This window comes from Carcharodon carcharias, chromosome 2, assembly GCF_017639515.1.
Source record: "Carcharodon carcharias isolate sCarCar2 chromosome 2, sCarCar2.pri, whole genome shotgun sequence".
NCBI classification, from domain to species: domain Eukaryota; kingdom Metazoa; phylum Chordata; class Chondrichthyes; order Lamniformes; family Lamnidae; genus Carcharodon; species Carcharodon carcharias.
The window spans coordinates 215834275-215854161 of record NC_054468.1 but is presented as its reverse complement, the minus strand read 5'-3'; the positions used below and the strand labels follow the sequence as shown (position 1 = coordinate 215854161).

Below are 19887 nucleotides of genomic sequence, written 5' to 3'. Positions count from 1 at the left end.
AAATTGTTTTAATGTAGAGTTTCATTATGTTGTATTAATTAATTGTCTCATCGAATTATTCAAGCAATGAATCTGAAGACTAAGATGCAAGTATCATCAGGTATTTTTAAAAATGCAGATACACTGGCAACTTTGCATTGACGCAAAGCAGTTTTCAGTGCACAGAAACACAAAGGTGCCATGCTAACTCAAGCCAGTTTCTGACCAAACTCTTAAGACTTAGGCAGAATGTAACATAGCAACTCCAAATCAAGTAATAAGGTTATCTCATAGAAGCTTCTAAAACTTTACATATAGCCTTTTTAATGTTTAAAATCTAGCTATTGAGCAAGAAATCTCTGTGCATGCATACAAACATGCACATTGGTGGTTAAACTCAGTGTATAGCCTTCAGCAATGGACAGCGTTACTCCAGTCTGCCAACTGCAGATAACACTTCAGAGTCAGACTGATAGCTGCAGCCTCAGATAGGTACCAGGACAACCTCAGAACACACCACAAAGTTATTCCAAGATAAAAAGCAAAATACTGCGGCTTCTGGAAATCTAGAACAAAAACAAAAATACCTAGAAAAACTCAACAGGTCTGACAGCATCTGCGGAGCGAGATACAGTTAATGTTTCAAGTTCGAATGACTGTTTTGATGAAGAGTCATTCGCACTCAAAACATTAACTGTATCCTTCTCTGCAGATGCTGTCGGGCCTGCTGAGTTTTTCCAGGTATTTGTGTTTTTGTTCAACAAAGTTATTCCACTTTGTGCATCAGTTTACCATCTGTAACAAACAAAATGCAACACTGTTCATTCATCAGGCTGAGATCTGTAATCTCTGATCTCTACAACAGTAACAGAATTAGATAATGTAAATAAAAACAAAGAATGGATATGGAAGTTTTCAGTAGTTTCAACTGATGTCAGGAAGCACTTCTTCATACAAATGATAGTGAAAATTTGGAACACTCTCTCCTAAAAAGCTGCTGATACATCATCAATTGAAAATTTCAAAACTGAGATCGATAGATTTTTGTCAGGCAAGGGTATTAAGGGATTTGGAACTAAATAGAGTTGAAGTACAGATCAGCCATGGTCTAACTGAATGGCAAATCACGCTCGAGGAGCTGAATGACGTACTCTTTTTCTTATGTTCCTAAAATTTAGTACTCTGCTCCAGAGATTTGAGCATCTCTCCATCCATCTACCTGTAGGTGATGTATTAGTGAGAGCCTGAAGAATAGAATCAGCTTCCAGTGTAGCCATCATCTTCAACATAAGCTCAGCTTGCTGCTCCAAACCAACCTCCAGGCGGGCATCCAGCGCTGCACCACAAACAGAACCAAGGAAAATTACTTTCTTTTTCTGCTAGCTTGCAGCATCAAATTGCAAAAAAAAAAACTTTGTGAATCATACAAACCTTGTGAGACGGAAACAGATACACTTTGAGATCCATTCTTCTCGCTGGTGGGAGGTGGTTTCGGCATCTGAATTCCAACACCACCAACATAAGGATTGTAACTGTACGTCCCGTAGTCAGTACCCCAATAGTCATACCAAGTGCTGCTAATCGGCTTTGGTGAATAAAAAATAACATCGAATAGTGATATTAATCCATTTGATGCACATTTTACTAATTCCAACATTTTACTCAAAATTATAGCAAAATTCATAAATCTACAGAACGTTTATATTTTAAAAATTAAAACTAAATATATGTGTGCCAGTATCCAATAGATGAAGGCTGAAAAAAGCAAGCCCATAACTGCTACACAAATGGTCCAATTAAAATTACCCAAGCAGCCTTTATTCTGTACAGTTCCTTAAATTATGTTGTCTTGGACTCCCAAATATAACTGTTATCCGAGTTATGAAACAAACATGTACATGCTCTAATGAAAAATATTCTGAAGTGCAAGACAGGTGAAACAGAGAATGAATGCATTTATAAGGGTGAGCATTTCGAAGGGCCATAAGACTCTGTATCAGTTAACTTTGGGTTTTCTGTCCCACCGATTCATTTTAAAAATATTTCCCGCATCAATGATATGTTTTTAAAGTTGGATTGATGGACAATAGTACAACACATTTGTGTTTCAAATATTTGCTTGTTTTTATAAGAAAAATGAGAAGGTCAGGGGGAGGGCAGGGTTAGAAAAGAAAAACCTCATCCTGCCCAAGGCAACACAATAAAAGTCAATTCCGTCAACATTAACCAAAACAAAAATTAGTTTTGCATGCAAAAGTGAAATTTAATTGTGTGTACTATACCTTGAATACTTTGGCAGCAAGGGGATCTTCATCAAAGTCAACATCTAGGGGACCAATATCAACATCCATGAGGTCTTGTAGCATGTCAAAGTCTTTGTCTTTATCTTTTTCCAAAGATGATGCAGATGGAGCACCTTTGGATGATGAAAACAGCTTTAACATTGCCAAGTATGTTAACTAATGTATGGAAATGGACCACATACACTCACCAGGCAATTTTAAGGCTGTGCTTTTTCTTTTAATTTATAAAATAAAAACTGACAGTACAATATATTCTTTAAAATTAATAAACAGATAACCTATTCACTGTTTTTCTCCTTACAACTTACCTGTAATATCCGGGGTCAGAGGCTCATCTATAGATTCCACAAGTGGAATTACAGGCGGCTGTGGCAGAGGATCATCAGAGTCAGCTGCTGATGCTCCTGCGTCTTCACCAACTGCTCCTTCTTCCATGGTCTCCACGGCTACTGGTGATAACAGCTCACCTGTTTCCAAGTTTCAAAAGAAAACTTTGCAGTAGCTTACAACTTGAACAAAATCTCTCAATACTTGTTACTTGCTCATACAGTACACAAAAATTACCACAAAATCTGAAACACATTAGTTTGAAATTGGGAAACAGAACAATTCAAACTCTGGAGGTCTGAAATAAGAATAAATTCACAACAGGTTGATCAGCATCGAGAGATAAAGAAGGGTCAACAACTCTGACAAAGGGTTATTTCAATTTCATGTGCTGGTCAATCTGTTTGATATAAATAATATGAGGTAATAAATTATCACATCAGTATACCATTGCATCTATAGCATTAATGATCAAATTATTTCACGAACATATTTGCTTGCAGAAAATAGTGGACAAAATTTGGCAATGCAGACATTTACTGTCGCGAGTTCTCAGATTACCTGTGAAGTAAAAGTTTAACAGCTGTGCAAAAAGGAAAAAACTAAGCCTAACAGGGTCCACGTTAGCAGTACAAACTTTACCAACAACCTAGCACAATGACTATTTTCATAGAAATAAAAACAAAAAACTGCGGATGCTGGAAATCCAAAATAAAAGCAGGAACAGAAATACTTGGAAAAACTCAGCAGGTTTGGCAGCATCGGCAGAGAAGAGTACAGTTGACGGTTCGAGTCCTCATGACCCTTCAACAGAACTAAGTAAAAATAGGAGAGGGGTGAAATATAAGCTGGTTTGCTAACCATTTATATTAGCAAACCAGCTTATATTTCACCCCTCTCCTATTTTTACTTAGTTCTGTTGAAGGGTCATGAGAACTCGAAACGTCAACTGCACTCCTCTCTGCCGATGCTGCCAAACCTGCTGAGTTTTTCCAGGTATTTGTTCCTGCTTTTGTTTTGACTATTTTCATAATTTGACCAACATGTCTACATTAACTGCCACTGATAACGGACATTGTCAATTGGAACGATTATTAGCAAAAACTATAAGACCAAATTAAATATACCCAAAAGTCTACTTTGGATCATTCACTGAAAAGAATACAATAAAAACAGAAAATGTTGAAACACTCAAGTCATGCTATATCTGTGAAGAGAAATCAAGAGTCAATAACCGATCAGAACTGGATCTACAATAATGAAAGGTCATTGAACTAATCATAAAGCTCTGTTTCCTCCCCACAGATGCTGCGTGAAGTGAGCGTTCACAAGCTTTTCTGCTTTTGTTTCAGATTTCCAACATCTGCAGTATTTTGCTTTTCCTGTTAAGAGAAAGACAGGAACTTGAAGAAAAATTGGAGCAGGGAGGTAGATATAGAATCAGAAAGAAAAAGAGAAAGAAAGAGATGGGGGAAGGGCACGCAAGAGTGAAAAAGATTAAAAGAGCACACAAGAGAGAACGAGGAAGCACAAGACAGAGAGAGATGGAGATGGAGATGGAGAGGGGGCGCGTGCGAGAGAGAGAAAGATGGAGAGGGGGCGTGCATGAGAGAGATGGAGAAAGATAGCACATGAGAGAGTGAGAGATGTGGAGAAAGGGAGTGTGCAAGAGAGGGGAGGGAGGGCAGAAGGGTGCATGCGAGGGAGGGAGGGCGGGCAGAAGGACATGCAGAAGAGGGGGAGGGAAGGCACAAGGGCACGCACGAGAGGAGTGAGGGCGGAGGGGCGTGCATGAGAGAGAGAGAGGGAGGGCAGAAGGATGCATGAGCAAGAGAGGGGGAGAGCAGCTGGAAGGTGTGCATGAGAGAGGGAGGGCAGGCGGGAGAGCACTTGCAAGAGAGACACAGCGGAAGAATGCGCACGAGAGAGGGAGAGATGGTGGAAAGGTGCGTGAGAGAAAGACGGCCGAAGGTTGTGCGAGAGGTGGCGGAAGGGTAGGTGAGAGAAATTAAGGAAGTGCAAGACAGACACAGAGAGATGGAGGAAGCATGAAAGGGGGAGAATGTTGAGGAAGTACAAGAGATGGAGGAAGCACAAGAGAGAGGAGAGAAAGAGTTGGAGGAAGTGCGAGAAGGGTGTCACCAAGCAAGAGATTAAGAGAGAGAGAGAGATTGGGAGAGAGAGAGAGATTGGGAGAGAGAGAGAGATTGGGAGAGAGAGAGAGATTGGGAGAGAGAGAGAGAGAGAGAGAGAGAGAGATTGGGAGAGAGAGAGAGAGAGATTGGGAGAGAGAGAGAGAGAGATTGGGAGAGAGAGAGAGAGAGAGAGATTGGGAGAGAGAGAGAGAGATATTGGGAGAGAGAGAGAGAGAGATATTGGGAGAGAGAGAGAGAGAGATATTGGGAGAGAGAGAGAGAGATATTGGGAGAGAGAGAGAGAGAGAGATTGGGAGAGAGAGAGAGAGAGAGATTGGGAGAGAGAGAGAGAGAGAGATTGGGAGAGAGAGAGAGAGAGAGATTGGGAGAGAGAGAGAGAGAGAGATTGGGAGAGAGAGAGAGAGAGAGAGATTGGGAGAGAGAGAGAGAGAGAGAGATTGGGAGAGAGAGAGAGAGATTGGGAGAGAGAGAGAGAGATTGGGAGAGAGAGAGAGAGATTGGGAGAGAGAGAGAGAGAGATTGGGAGAGAGAGAGAGAGAGATTGGGAGAGAGAGAGAGAGATTGGGAGAGAGAGAGAGAGATTGGGAGAGAGAGAGAGAGATTGGGAGAGAGAGTGAGAGATTGGGAGAGAGAGAGAGAGATTGGGAGGGAGAGAGAGAGATTGGGAGAGAGAGAGAGATATAGGGAGAGAGAGAGAGAGATTGGGAGAGAGAGAGAGAGATTGGGAGAGAGAGAGAGAGATTGGGAGAGAGAGAGAGAGATTGGGTAGAGAGAGAGAGAGTGGGGGAGAGAGAGACTGGGAGAGAGAGAGAGAGATTGGGAGAGAGAGAGAGAGAGATTGGGAGAGAGAGAGAGAGAGATTGGGAGAGAGAGAGAGATTGGGAGAGAGAGAGAGATTGGGAGAGAGAGAGAGATTGGGAGAGAGAGAGAGATTGGGAGAGAGAGAGAGATTGGGAGAGAGAGAGAGATTGGGAGAGAGAGAGAGATTGGGAGAGAGAGAGAGATTGGGAGAGAGAGAGATAGGAATGGAGAGAGATTGGGAGAGAGAGAGAGATTGGGAGAGAGAGAGAGATTGGGAGAGAGAGAGAGATTGGGAGAGAGAGAGAGAGATTGGGAGAGAGAGAGAGATTGGGAGAGAGAGAGAGACTGGGAGAGAGAGAGAGAGATTGGGAGAGAGAGAGAGATTGGGTGAGAGAGAGAGATTGGGTGAGAGAGAGAGATTGGGAGAGAGAGAGATTGGGAGAGAGAGAGATTGGGAGAGAGAGAGATTGGGAGAGAGAGAGATTGGGAGAGAGAGAGATTGGGAGAGAGAGAGATTGGGAGAGAGAGAGATTGGGAGAGAGAGAGATTGGGAGAGAGAGAGATTGGGAGAGAGAGAGATTGGGAGAGAGAGAGATTGGGAGAGAGGGAGATTGGGAGAGAGGGAGATTGGGAGAGAGGGAGATTGGGAGAGGGAGATTGGGAGAGGGAGATTGGGAGAGGGAGATGGAAGCAAGAGAGGGGAAAGTTTAAACTAACTTGGCAGGAGGATGGGGATCCTGAGAGGAGGTTCAGCAGGGGTAGATGCACAGCCAAAATTAGAAGAGTGAGCAAGTGAGTCTGGGAGCCTTAGAAATTATAGGCCAGTTAAAGTACAAGGGAGTTTGGCAAGGTTGGATGGTATTTATTTTAATGCAAGGAGTCTGATGAATAAGGCAGATGGGTTGAGGGCACAAATTATCACATGGAGATACGATGTCATTGCTGTCACAGAGACATGATTGAAAGAGGGGCACGATTGGCAGCTCAATATTCCAGGATATCGGGTCTTCAGGATTTACAGGGAAGAAGGTAAAAGAAGAGGGGGTATCGCAATATTGATCAAGGGATCAATTACAGCTGTAAGGAGGGATGACATCTTAAGAGGGCTCCTCAAATGAAGATATATGGGTAGAACTGAAAAACAGAAAAGGAGCAATTACATTTCTGGGAGTGAACGATAGACCCCCAAACAGTCAGAAAGAAATAGAAGAGCAGGCATGTAGGCAAATTTCAGAGAAGTGTAAAAATAATAGGGTAGTAATGGTGGGGGGTTTCAATTTCCCCAAGATTAATTGGGTTAATCATAGTGTGAAAGGTTTAGAGGGAGCAGAATTCTTAAAATTCATCCAGGAGATCTTTTTAAACCAGTACGTAGAAGGTCCTACAAGAAAGGAGGCGGTCCTGGACTTAATTTTAGGGAATGAAGCCAGGCAAGTGGTAGAGGTATCAGTGGGGGAACGTTTTGCAGATAGTGGTCATGACTCCGTTAGATTCAAGGTTGTTATGGAAAAGGACAAGGATGGGCCAGAAATCACAGTTCTAAATTGGGGGAAGGCTGATTTTAATAAGATCAGTATGATTTGGCTAGAGTGGACTGGGAGCAGCTACTTTTCGGTAAACCTGCATCAGAGCAGTGGGACTCATTCAAGATGGAAATAGGGAGCGTACAGGGCCAACATATTCTAGTAAAGACAAAGGATGGGACCAACAAATCCTGGGAACCCTGGATGTTGAGGGGTAAACAGGATTGGATAAAGAGAAAAGGGGAGGCTTATGGCAGATATCGAAGGCTCAAAACAGCGGAAGCTCTAGAGGGTATAGAATGTGAAGGGGGGAAACTTAAAAAAGAAATTAGGAGAGCAAAAGGGGGCATGAAAAAACATTGGCGGGTAAAATAAAGGAAAATCCAAAGTTATTTTACAAATACATCAAGAGTAAGAGGATAACTATGGAAAGAACAAGGCCCATTAAGGACCATAGTGGTAATTTGTGTGTGGAGCTGGAAGACGTAGGTGGGGCTCTAAATGAATGCTTTGTGTCGGTGTTCACAAGTGAGAGGGATGACACGGATATGGAAATCAGGCAGAAGGATTGTGATATAATTAAAGAAATTAGCATAGAAAGGGAGGAAGTTCTACACAGTCTGGCAGGTTTAAAAGTAGATAAAGGAAGAAATATATCCCAGGCTGTTGTGTGAGGCAAGGGAGGAGATAGTAGGAGCACTGGCAATAATTTTCAATACCTCTGTGGCCACAGGAGAAGTGCCAGAGGACTGGAGGACATCCAGTGTGGTAGTGTTATTCAAGAAGGGAGGAAGGGATAAACCAGGGAACTACAGGCCAGTCAGTGTAACCTCAGTGGTGGGGAAACTATTGGAAGCAATTCTGAGGGACAGAATTAATCTACACTTGGAGAGGCAGGGATTAATCAAGGACAGTCAGTATAGTTTTAAGGGGAGGTCATGTCTGACCAATTTGATTGAATCTTTCAAAGAGGTGACCAGGTGTGTAGATGAGGGCAATGCATTTGACGTAGTCTACTTGGGCTTCAGCAAGGCTTTTGATAAGGTCCCGCATGGGAGACTGATAATGAAGGTAAAAGCCCATGGGATCCAAAGCAATTTAGCAAATTGGATCCAGAATTGGTCGAGTGGCAGGAAGCAGAGGGTGATGGTCGAGGGATATTTTTGTGACTAGATGCCTGTGTCCAATGGGGTCCCACAGGGATTAGTGTTAGGTCTCTTGCTATTTGTGGTATATATAAATGATTTAGATTTGAATGTAGGAGGGTTAATCAGTAAGTTCGCAGATGATCCGAAAATTGGTGGGGTGGTAAATAGTGAGGAGGATAGCCTTAGATTACAGGAGAATATAGATGGGCTGGTCAGATGGGCTGATCAGTGGCAAATGGAATTTAATTCGGATAAATGTGAGGTGATGCACTTGGGCAGGACTAACAAGGCACAGGAATACACGATGAATGGTAGGACCGTGGGAAGTACTGAGGATCAGAGGGACCTTGGTGTGCATATCCACCGATCCCTTAAGGTAGCAGGACAGGTAGATAAGGTGGTTAAGAAGGCATATGGGATACTTGCCTTTATTAGCCAAGGCATAGAATATAAGAGCAGGGAGATTATGCCGAAACTGTATAAAACGCTGGTTAGGCCACAGCTACAGTATTGCGTGCAGTTCTGGAATCTGCATTATAGGAAGGATGTGATTGCACTAGAGACAGTGCAGAGGAGACTTACCAGGGTGTTGCCTGGGCTGGAGAGTTTTAGTTATGAGGAGAGATTGGATTGACTGGAGTTATTTTCCCTGGAGCAGAGGAGATTGAGGGGGGACATGATTGTATAAAATTATGAGAGGCATAGATTGGGTAGACAGGAAGGAAGTTTTCCTCTTGGTGGAGCGATCAATAACCAGGGGGCATAGATTTAAGATAAGGGGCAGGAGGTTTAGAGGGGATGTGAGGAAGAATTTTTCCACCCAGAGGATGGTGGGAATCTTGAACTCTCTGCCTGAAAGGGTGGTAAAGAGGCAGAAACCCTCATAACATTTAACAAGTATTTGGATGTGCACTTGCGATGCCATGGCATACAGGGCTATGGGCCTTGTGCTGGAAAATGGGATTAGAATAGTTAAGTACTTGTTTGACCGGCATAGGCTCGATGGGCCGAAGGGCCTTTTACTGTGCTGTACACCTCTATAATAAAGTGCATAAATGACTGGAAAAAGTTTACTTTCATCAGATATGTTTGGCGATAGCAATTCTGATTATGACATGTCAAATACTGCTGATTGAGCAAAAACACACATGCAGTTTGGGTGTGTCTACACACTTCCACACACATGTCCAGCAGTAACATTACTTGTTTATAACATTTCAAAGGTTCTCACACAAATACTTAGCACAGAAGAACATGGAGGTACAACTCTTGAGGAGTAAACATATGTGGTATATCATCTTGCTTCCTACCTGCCAAGATATCTTGAATCATGCAGGTTAAAGAGTATTGTGCCCATGCTCCACCCCAGGAGATGTCTCCCCTGTTGAAGTCTGTTCCAACCAGTAGAAGGAGAAGTCTTTCTAGCTGCTGCTCATTAACAATTTCACAAAGATGAATTGTTGGCCTTGTAGCATTTGCTATACGTGCCAGAACCTGCCAAGAAAGTTAAGAAGTTCACTGTTGCCACTGCTCCAGCCTGCGACAAAGAGCCCAGTCTTTCAGCCAGTCCATTCACAAATGACAAGTACATTACCTCATGTATATTTTCTAAAAGTCCAGTACTGAATCAAGAAAACAAAATGAACTCACTTAAAACTGCAAAGCTCCCATGAAGAAACCAATGACTATTCCTGGTCTGCTATTCTTTAGTTCTTTGCCACAGCCCTTATATAGAAATTTCACCAGGCAAAGAGAATAAACTATCACATTGGCCCTACAAACAATTTGCTGATTTTAAAACTTTGATGAATAGGCCTTCCCTCTCCATCCAACTATAGCATGCTTAGTTCCACTTACTGAACGGCATAGCATAGGTACTACATTTTCTTTTTCCTGCAAACCATAACAGCACTACCAAATGCAATTGTAAAACTTGGGCAACATTTTATATCCAGGAAGAAGCTGTGGCATTTTAATGACTTAACCATATTCGTCAGAATGTTAACTAAAATGAGAAAAAGAAAAAAGGTGCACACATATAAAGCAAAATTTAAAAAGGTCTCATTAACATGCCACTGGTCCATTTCCAAAGTAGAACGGGCAGTAAGTGGCCGTCACCATTGGCCCCCTGTCAGCATGAAGGTAGGTATGGGAAGGGGGTTGTGGGTGAAGTTCAAGGCTGTAACTTTCAAACAGGGGACCCAAAGGGGCACTCATTCTCTCCTGGTTGTAGAAAGAAAAAAAAATTAGGCCGATTCAGGTGGATGAAATAGGATGGACCAAGTGGCTTTCTTCATACATAATTAAGATCATTTGTAAATTTCACAAGGGGGCACAAGTATCAAAATGATGCATTTTGTTTCATAATTATTTGATGTGGCCACAATTAAACACAGGTTCACAAAAACACTTCCACCGCTCACACAGCAATATTTCTCACTTCCACAAATTGCACCAAATTGTTCCAAAATTGTTCAACCTTATAAACACCTTTCCTTGCAATTTACATCAAAATTTATGTAACCTTTAACTTGCACTTGCAGTTATGACTGTTAAATAGCACTAAAGCATTCAAAAGGTAAACCGACTTAAGGGGTAGGGTTTTTTGCAACAATTTTCTCCCATCCTCTTCTTATGCACATGTATAATTCTACAGACATCACCACTCTCCAGTACCTTGCACAAGTGTCCAAACAGGCAAGTCTAAATAGCACCTGCTGGCCATTCATCCACAAAAGACATCGCACCCAGCCTAATTCATGCATGATCAAATAAGAGGTCATAAGATAACATTACTGAGTGGAAACGTCAGCTGATATTTCCTTCTTAGCAGGTCAAAAATGAAACTGGAGAACTTCACCCACCTTGTTACAGAGAGGCTTAGTTAAACACTGTTGGATGTAAGTTTTCAACATATCAAGTACATAGATCTCAGCTGTGCTTTTTACACAAATGTCCTTCATTGAGCCGCTTAAATACAGTGTGATAACTTGAGCAACTTCCAACTTCATTTAAGTTAATTTCACCTTCATCCAATCAATGTTTGTTGAGACGACAGAACAATTGACTTCCACCTTTTAATCAGTTCTTGCACTACTTTGGGTTACAGGTATGAATAATTGCGGGTAAAGAAAATAGGATCACGGTCTGTGGGTTTACTACTTTCCATACATCCGCCTGATCTATCAGACAGAGATTAAAGCCTTCAAACTGCTTAATTGAGAGAGGTTAGTGATGAAAGCACTACTAATGATTTTTTTTTAAAAAAAGATTTGTGGAAATTAAAAATTGTGCCAAGGTAATTGAGCAAGAGGAATGATACAACCATTCTTAGAAGGGGAAATGGGCAAACCAGACAGTCATGTAGCAGTTAGTCTCATGTCAATTTAGGAAAATGACCTGGATAACAAACAGGATTACAAAAGATTACAGGAAGGTTGTTAAGTTAGGAGAGGGTAAATGTGGCATATTGAGTTAAAATATTTGGGGGAAAAACAGACTTGTAAAATATTCCAAATTGTAAAATTCTGACATTTGGCAAACAGATGGAAGTTAAATGATCTCCTTCTGTGCAAGTATTTCTAAGATGCTATGATAACTTTAGGAGAATATTTTGTGTGTCCAAATGCGCAAAATATTAAAGTTTACCCATAAACCCCCAAAAAAGGCTGCAATCCAATACAATGATTTTCATCGTCAAAGGAGCAGCATCAAAATTGGAGATACAAAGGATAGCATTCAATGAGTGATTACATCTTTTTCACAGCTAAAATAAATTTCCATACAAGTCCATTTTACCATTGATATTTACAGAGGTTTTCCCCAAATGTGGCCATATCAACAAACTCCCACCACCAAATTGACACTTCTTTGACAATTTTAAAAAAGCACCTACTTTGAAATTGCATAACTTTTCAACAAAATCCCAATATAGTCAAGAATGTTATTGCCTTTCACAAATCCCTGCAACTGACCAATATATTCAACTTTTCCTTGAGTCTGGAAATTGTTTAAAGAAATTGTTTTAATGAGTCGACACTCTCACTCGAAACATATCCCACTTCCATAGGGAAGCCTTCCAACTAAGTAAAAGCCTTCACAGTAGAAAGTAGCTATAAAGCCACCAGGAGAGGTCCTAGATGCTCTATAGTCTATTTGACCAGTCATTCTACTGGGTGTCAAGGGACTCCAACTGTTTTTTGTATTTTTCCAACACTTTTCTAAACCTCCAAAAAACACTCAGGATTTTGTATCAATTTTCTCAAATCCAAGTTTCCAGTGTCGCTCGAGACCATGCCAGCTCGCCTAAACTACAAATGATAATATCAGCACTGTGGAAACAATATCCTTAGATTTAACCAGAGAAGAAGTATCAGATTACAGCTACCATTTTATATAAATTACAAAAATATTCACTATTTCTCGGCAACATTCAACATTTCGTTTTTTTAATAAAACAGTTATTAACTTCCCCTATGAATTATCTCCTGGTACTTTCTAGCATGGTGTATTTCCCAGAATTTGGATTGTTTGGTTTCAAGCCAGCAAATTTCAAGAAGAAAAACTTTAAGTTATGAGAAAAAATTGTAGAAACAGGAGATCATTTCAGCAGAACAGAAAAAGTGAGCAATCCGATAAGATGCTTAAAATTATTTATGATTTTGATAAGAGGTAAATCTATTTCTGCTGGTCAATAAGTTGCTAACTGGAAGGTATAAACTTTGAGTTCAGAAGGATGTTTTTGCTTTAAATGTAGAGGGTCACTAGGAAGGAAGTAGTAAACATTTGAAAAAGAAAAACTGAAGAGGAATGGGACTAAATAGTTAACTCTTTCAGAGAGCTGGTGTGGGCACAAACTGTTCTATAAAGTATGATAATCTATTACATCCTGATTACAATTAACGTGCTACTATTCGTTTATATAAGGAAGCGCAAGTTATAAAACTGCATTTGAGGCAGGTTAAGTGAAGTGAAGGTTTAACAGAGTTCATGAACCTAAGCATAATTATATAAGTGGTATTCAGATAAACTACATTCCAGAGGCAACTCTTTAGTCGTTTTCTTTGCACGCTCACCTTGCAGACAAAGAGCAGCAGATCTGCATGACAGGTAAAATCCATGGAAAGAAGAAAAAGTGCAAGCTTCTGCACCACAGCAATGCAGCGATCATGGGATAAAGTAAATGGAAGTGGTTCCACCTCTGGGGAGTCTTTTGTTGATGACGATTCTGAATCTAAAGTAGTGCGAGGCCACTCTGCAGTCCGGCGCAAACGAATAAGGTCTTTGAAGTGCTAGTGTGGAATTGAAGTTAAAGTGAAATTTAATTAACTTTGTCAACTAAATCCCAATAACTGAATTTACATGCATGCAGTTAAGGTTCTGAAAAACTAAAACAAAAATCTGAATTTCTGTGCACTGGAAAGATGAAAAACAAAACTGCACCATTTCCATAGCTAATTAGGGACTAAAGTATCCTGAGCAACATCTTAATTAGCAGTATATTCATTGGCAAAGCAAAGCTCTAGCAATAATAAAATGAAAAGCTCAATTTTGCTCTCATTTTTCTCTCCGATTTGATCTAATCTGGTCCCGTATCCATGACCCATTCCCATTAAACTTCTGATAATCCAACTTTCCTTCCTGGCCCACAGGAAAGGCAACATTTTAATTAGTTTCCTCACCTCAGGTACCTTTTCCCTTCCATCAAACCACCATCACTCAACTCCTCAAAAACCAATGCTTGACCCTTCTGTCATTGTAAACTAACTACCACCCTGTTTCCAAGCTCCCTATCCTCTCCCAAGATCCCAGAGAAAACTCATTGCCTGCTCTTTTTCTTTTTGGGTACTCTGTGCTCATCTTCCCTGGGACTTCCATGTTTGAATTTCACCAATCAGGTTTCCACCCCTGTTCCAGCACTGAAGCAGTCCTAATCAAATTTGCAATTGATATTTTGAGACTCCATTGTGTTATCCATCCTTGCCCTCACTGCAGCCTTTTCACACAGTCAACCACACCATTCTCTCCAATGCCTCTCCATTGTCCATTGCAGTGGACTGCCTAATACTTGGTTCCACTCTCACCTATCTAATCATAGCCACATCAGCCCTAACTATAGCTTTTCTTCCTGACCCAGTCCCATTACCTTCAGAGTACCCCAAAAATCTATCCTTGCACATGTCCTCCCACACCAACCCCTATTCACTACATGCTGACTCTTGGCAAAATCACCCAAAGACATGAGTTAGCTTCAACCTGCACACTGTTTTACCTGCCTACCACCTCTCCTGCACTATTGGAATGCTCATCAGATATCCAATCTTGGAAAAGTTGCAATGAAAACACTGCTAAGACTTCAGCCCACACCACAAACTAACTGACCAACTCCATACAACTCCTCAGCCACTGCGTCTGGCTGAACAGACTGTTAACAACCTCAGGATCCGATTCAATCCCAAAAACTCTTCATCACTTCACCAATCCACCTCTACCCCTACCTCAGCCCATCTCCCAGAGTCACCACCAAACTCAATTATTGCAATGTTCTGATCTGCTTCCCATCTTCATCCATTGTTCATACTCGCACATCAAATCCCGCTCACCACATCATCCCTGCCCTAGCTGACCTACATTGGTCAACAGACCCTCAGCATCTAAAATGCAAAATTCTTATCCTTGTAATTAATTCCCTTTCCAGGCCTCAGCCCTCTCAATGTCATTTCTCTAGCCCAACAACCACACTCCCTTTGGGCTGCCTGTTCCTTTGACTCCTTGTGCATTCCCGACACCATGACTGCTTGCCATGCCATGAGCAGACTAGGCTCCAGGCTCTGGAATGCCCTCCCTAAAACTTAACCTCTCCACAACTCTCTCTGCCTTTAAGGGTTTCCTTAAAATTGAACCATTTGACGAAGCTTTGGCTCACTCTGCCTAATTTCTATTTCTTAGGCTCAGCTTCCATTTTTTTGGATTATACTTCTGTGAACCACATAGGCACAATTGTCTGTGCTAAATAAATGCAAGTTGTTGCTGCAAAAATAAATTGTCCTGTGCAGGACCAATAATACAGCAACCATTTTAAACACTTAAGCTATAGAACAAAACAGACGTCATACCTTTGACGTAGCTTGCTTTAGTTTTGCCTGTTCTACCAATAGTTTATATGAAGATCCTTTGCTGCTCTGGATCTTCTCTTTCTCTATTTGCTCAACTAATGCCTTTTGTTTTGCTTTTAACAAATTGAGTTGCTGCAAAAAAGGTTAAGTCAAAAGTCAGTTCGATATGTACACACACCCCAAAACACACACACTAAAACTACAGAGCAAGTCCTTAAACACCCTGAACATTTTTTTTAAAGCTAATCTTTCTCCCCTCCCTTCCCCTCCAAGGTTGCTCCCTGAAGTTTATCCCAGTAACGCACACTAAAACCCAGTGAGAGTACTTACAGGCAATCTGCTCAATGATTTCTGCAAATGCACCTCCTGATGCAACTACAAGCATGCCTGGAATAACTATCCTTCTGACCATCCCTCCCTGGGAATGAGTACAATATCTGTTTACTAGTCCAGTGAAAATCAGGAACTCACATGGGCAGTGGCAGGTGGAAAACTACATCCCAACACTTGGCACAGCACACCAGAGTCAAGTCCGGATTACACTGTATCTCACAGCCCAACTTAAAAGAGGCAAACTTGCTTAGATGAGCATCTTCCTAAATCACACTAGCTTTCTTTCACCCAAATATAGTAATTGTAGAGTGGTCCCATATTTGTTCTATGCATGCTGCAATTAATGTCTTAGCAATTTTAATTTTGTAATTTTCAAAGAAACTGATTATGATAGCTTTAACATTTGCCAAAGTACTGGATTATGAAGCCAAATGCAAAATCTAAACAAAGTTCAAACATACAGCAATAGATGAATTAATACCTGCTTATGGTGTATGAGTTGCTTTCGAATTTTTCTTGAATATAACCGGTCAAGACTACTGCTGCCTTTGGTGGATTTGCCTGAACACTGTGACTGAAGATTGTTATTGATGAAACTCCACTGGTTACCTAGAGCAGAGAGGAAACTCCAGTCCTTTATTCCGCACTTAAGCCAAGCAATGCTTACCTCAGAATTCAAATCATTCAAGCTGGGGCCAAATAGATTTCTTTGTTTGCACAGGTGCATTTGTAAACTACATCTGCACTGCACCACAGAAGGGCACAAAACTGCTATGTCCTATAACTAACTACTGCAAGCTTTTTATTAGAGCTGTACAGGGGCAATCCAATCTGTACCGCGCAATTAACTGGCTATTTACAACACTGGCAAGTGCAATGCTGGTCATTTCCTATCAACTTGCAAGGTTGAAGAGATTCCAGGAAATGTAAGAAAAAAAAATTGACTTTACAATGATTTAGTGCTGCAGGTAAATAAACAAATTAAATTGGAGATTAAACCTATTGCAACTTTGTAATTAAGTATACCTGTCAGTATCCGTTCTCTGTCTTTACCATTTAATGGCTTTTTGGCTGCAGCCACTTCATCTTCAACACTTGCAACATAGTCCAACAGCCGAGATACCAGCATTACAACCCAGCTGACCATTGGAATGTCCAGCACACCTGAAGGGTTAAAAATATAGGGAAATAAAATAGGCATGGTAAGACACCAAACTGTCTTGTCCCTAAAAAAGCAAAATATTTACCAAATGTTCTGGCTCAAAGGGCACACCATTAACTTTTAGTACAAGGTCAGGCTAGCATAAGACTTTTAGCCACATGGAATGGTTTTATAAAATATTCTATGCTTAATTGCAAACCAGAGCAGGAATTCAGAATTGTCATTGCATCAAAATTCTGGAATTTCCTCTTAGCACCATCAACTCAATGGCTGCAGTGTTTTAAGGAGACGGCTCACCAGCACAGTCTTCCCAAGGAACTTGTGGATGGGCAATAAATTTGGTTTTGTCAGCATTACCTACACCTCGAGCAATTTTTCTAAAAACTGTTTAACAAGGATTTTATTTAAATAATAAACAGTTAAAAATTGATTTGAAAAAGAAACTTCGTTCCATAGGGTATGTAAACACAAATAGCACATGAACTCTGTTCAAAAACGAATTGTTTCACTGCTCACATTTAAACATAAATACAGACTTACCCTCTGTACGTCTGTACGTTGCCATCTGTGGTTGCAGAGATGACAACAAGTTATCCAAAAGGTTCAATAGGCCTTCTAAGACCCCACTGTTACTCAGTGATCGTTGACCAAAGCAGGAAAGTAACATGAAAACCCTGAAACAAAAAGGTAGTAATGAAAAGTATAAATTATGAGCTTATGGAAATAGTAAATATATGAGTTAGCTAACTAATTTATTGGTTTGGCCTGTAGGAAGGCTTTGAGATCTTTGTTTTGAAGAAACACCAAATCTTTTGAATAACTGGAGTTTCAACATCTCTAGGTCGCACTGCTTTCTCTACTTCAAATATTAGAGCTGAAGAAAAATAACTTGCATTTTATCAAAAAGCACCACTTTAAAAAGACCGAATTTATGTAAGATTTTGCACAATTAAGTGATTATTTCATTCATGCTTATTTTTATGTTATGCATACCACATGGTGATGCTCAAACCATGTACCTACCTGTCTTGTGGGAAGATGAGATGTTGTTCTGAGTTATAAAGCTCTTGTAAAACATTGGACAGGAACTGTCCCCACCATCTCTCACCACCACAAAGCTGCACAAGCAACAGTCCAGCATGCAATCGTATTTTTGGGGTACCACTGATACACAGATGTTTGAATAGTTCTTCACAGGCCTGTGCATGGAACGTATTTTGAAGAACTGCTGGCACAGCATGACCTACGTTTTTTTTGAAAATACATAAACATACCATTAGCAGAAAGATAATGAGCACCGGCACTACCAGTTGGGTACAGCACATCAAATGTCTTATTTCTATCATTAGGGTGCTATATGCACCAGCATTATCTGAATTTCTATTTTAACATAGATGTAGGGTAGGGAGTAGTAGGTTACTTAAAATAACTCATGAGATGCCAACAATCTCTTGTTTGTATTTTCACATTCCTAAGTGTTTTGCAGGCAGACATACCACTAAGAATGTAATGAAAACAAAGTGCTAGAAAAACTCAGCAGGTCTGGCAGCATCTGTAGAGTGAGAAACAGGGTTAATGCTTCAAGTCCAATATGATTCTTCTCCTGAACTGAAGAGAGGAAATGTGATGGGTTTATGCTGTTGAAAAAGGATGGAGGAGAGGAAGATCAGGTGGAACAAAAGGGAAAGGTCAGGGATAGGTTAGAAGGCAGGGGAGCTTAAATTACAAAGATGCCATGGAACAAAGGCAAAGGGAGTGGGATAGTAATACTAAAGAAACAAAGCACTGGTCAAGAATAGGTGTTAATAGCAGAATAAAGGTCAGCTCTGAAAGCAAAAACATGAAAAGACACAGACTGGCACTTGGGGGAAAAAAAACCAAAATGGAGGACAGAGTTCATGGTCTGAACTTGTTACACTCAAGGTCAAGTCCAGAAGGCTGTAAAGTGCCTAATCTGAAGCTAAGGTGCTGTTCCTCCAGCTTGATTGCGCTTCACTGGAACATTACAGTAGGCCAACAGCAGGAATGTAAGCATGAGAGCAAGATGCTGAATTGAAATGGCAAACGACTGGATGTTCGGGATCATGCTTGCAGACTGAGCAGAGGTGTTCCTTAAAGCGGTCACCCAGTCTGTGTTTGATCTCCCTGATATAGAAGAGATTGCGTTATTAGCGGCAAACTCAGTAGGCTAAACAGAAAGTAGTACAAGCAAATCACTGCTTCACCTGAAAGGTGTGTTTGGGGCCTTGGGTAGTGGGGAGGGAGGAGGTAAAGGGCAGGTATTACATCGCCTGCGATTGCATGGGAAGGTGCCTTGGGAAGGTGATGAGGTGTTATGGATAGTAGAGGAGTGGGCCAGGGTGTCTCAGAGGGTGCGGTCCCTTCGGAATGCTGACAGGGGAGGGAAAAATGTATTTGGTGGTGGCATCATGCTGGAGGTGGTGGAAATGGCAGAGGATGATCCTTTCAATGCGGGGGTTGGTGGGGTGCAAAGTGAGGACAAGGGGGACCTTATTGGGCCTCTGGGAGGGAGGAGAAGGAGTGAGTGTAGAAGTTCAGGAAATGGATCAGACACATTTGAGGGCCCAGTCAACCACAGTGCAGGGGGGAAATCCTCGGTTCAGGAAAAAGGAAGAAAAATTGGATGTGTCGTGGTGGAAGGTAGCATCGTCAAAATGTTTGCATGGAGACAAAGAAACCGGGACAATGGAATAGGGTCCTTACAGGAAGCAGGGTATGAGATAGTGTAGTCAAGGTAGCTATGGGAGTCAGTGGGCTTGTAATGAATATTACTAGAGAGTCTATCACCAGAAATGGAGGCAGAGAAGTCAAGGAACGGAAGGGAATTTTTCAAATTGGACCATGTGAGGGTGAGGGAAGGATGGAAATTGGAAGCAAAGTTGATTATTTTTTCAATTTCCAGATGAGAGCAGGAAATGACATCGATAGAGTCACTGATATATCAGAAAGAGAGAGTTGTGGGAGGCGGCCCAAGTAGGACTGGAACAAGGAATGTTCCACATACCCCACCAAAAGACAG

At 41.2% G+C, this 19887-nt stretch overlaps 1 protein-coding gene across 6 annotated transcripts in view; it reads right to left on the bottom strand.

Moving 5' to 3' along the window:
* birc6 (baculoviral IAP repeat containing 6) overlaps positions 1-19887 on the bottom strand; it is a 242480-nt gene that overhangs the window by 129309 nt on the left and 93284 nt on the right. For 3 of the 6 annotated variants that reach the window (XM_041180834.1, XM_041180842.1, XM_041180873.1), the window contains 11 exons: positions 17871-18090; positions 17388-17521; positions 16712-16849; positions 16167-16294; positions 15353-15484; positions 13313-13528; positions 9548-9731; positions 2591-2749; positions 2262-2395; positions 1411-1564; positions 1199-1315 (listed from right to left, as the gene is read on the bottom strand). In XM_041180834.1, the coding sequence (XP_041036768.1) occupies positions 1199-1315; positions 1411-1564; positions 2262-2395; positions 2591-2749; positions 9548-9731; positions 13313-13528; positions 15353-15484; positions 16167-16294; positions 16712-16849; positions 17388-17521; positions 17871-18090 (1716 nt within the window). The remainder of the gene's footprint in view (positions 1-1198; positions 1316-1410; positions 1565-2261; positions 2396-2590; positions 2750-9547; positions 9732-13312; positions 13529-15352; positions 15485-16166; positions 16295-16711; positions 16850-17387; positions 17522-17870; positions 18091-19887) is intronic. The other 3 variants (XM_041180849.1, XM_041180857.1, XM_041180865.1) reach the window with 3 other exon arrangements.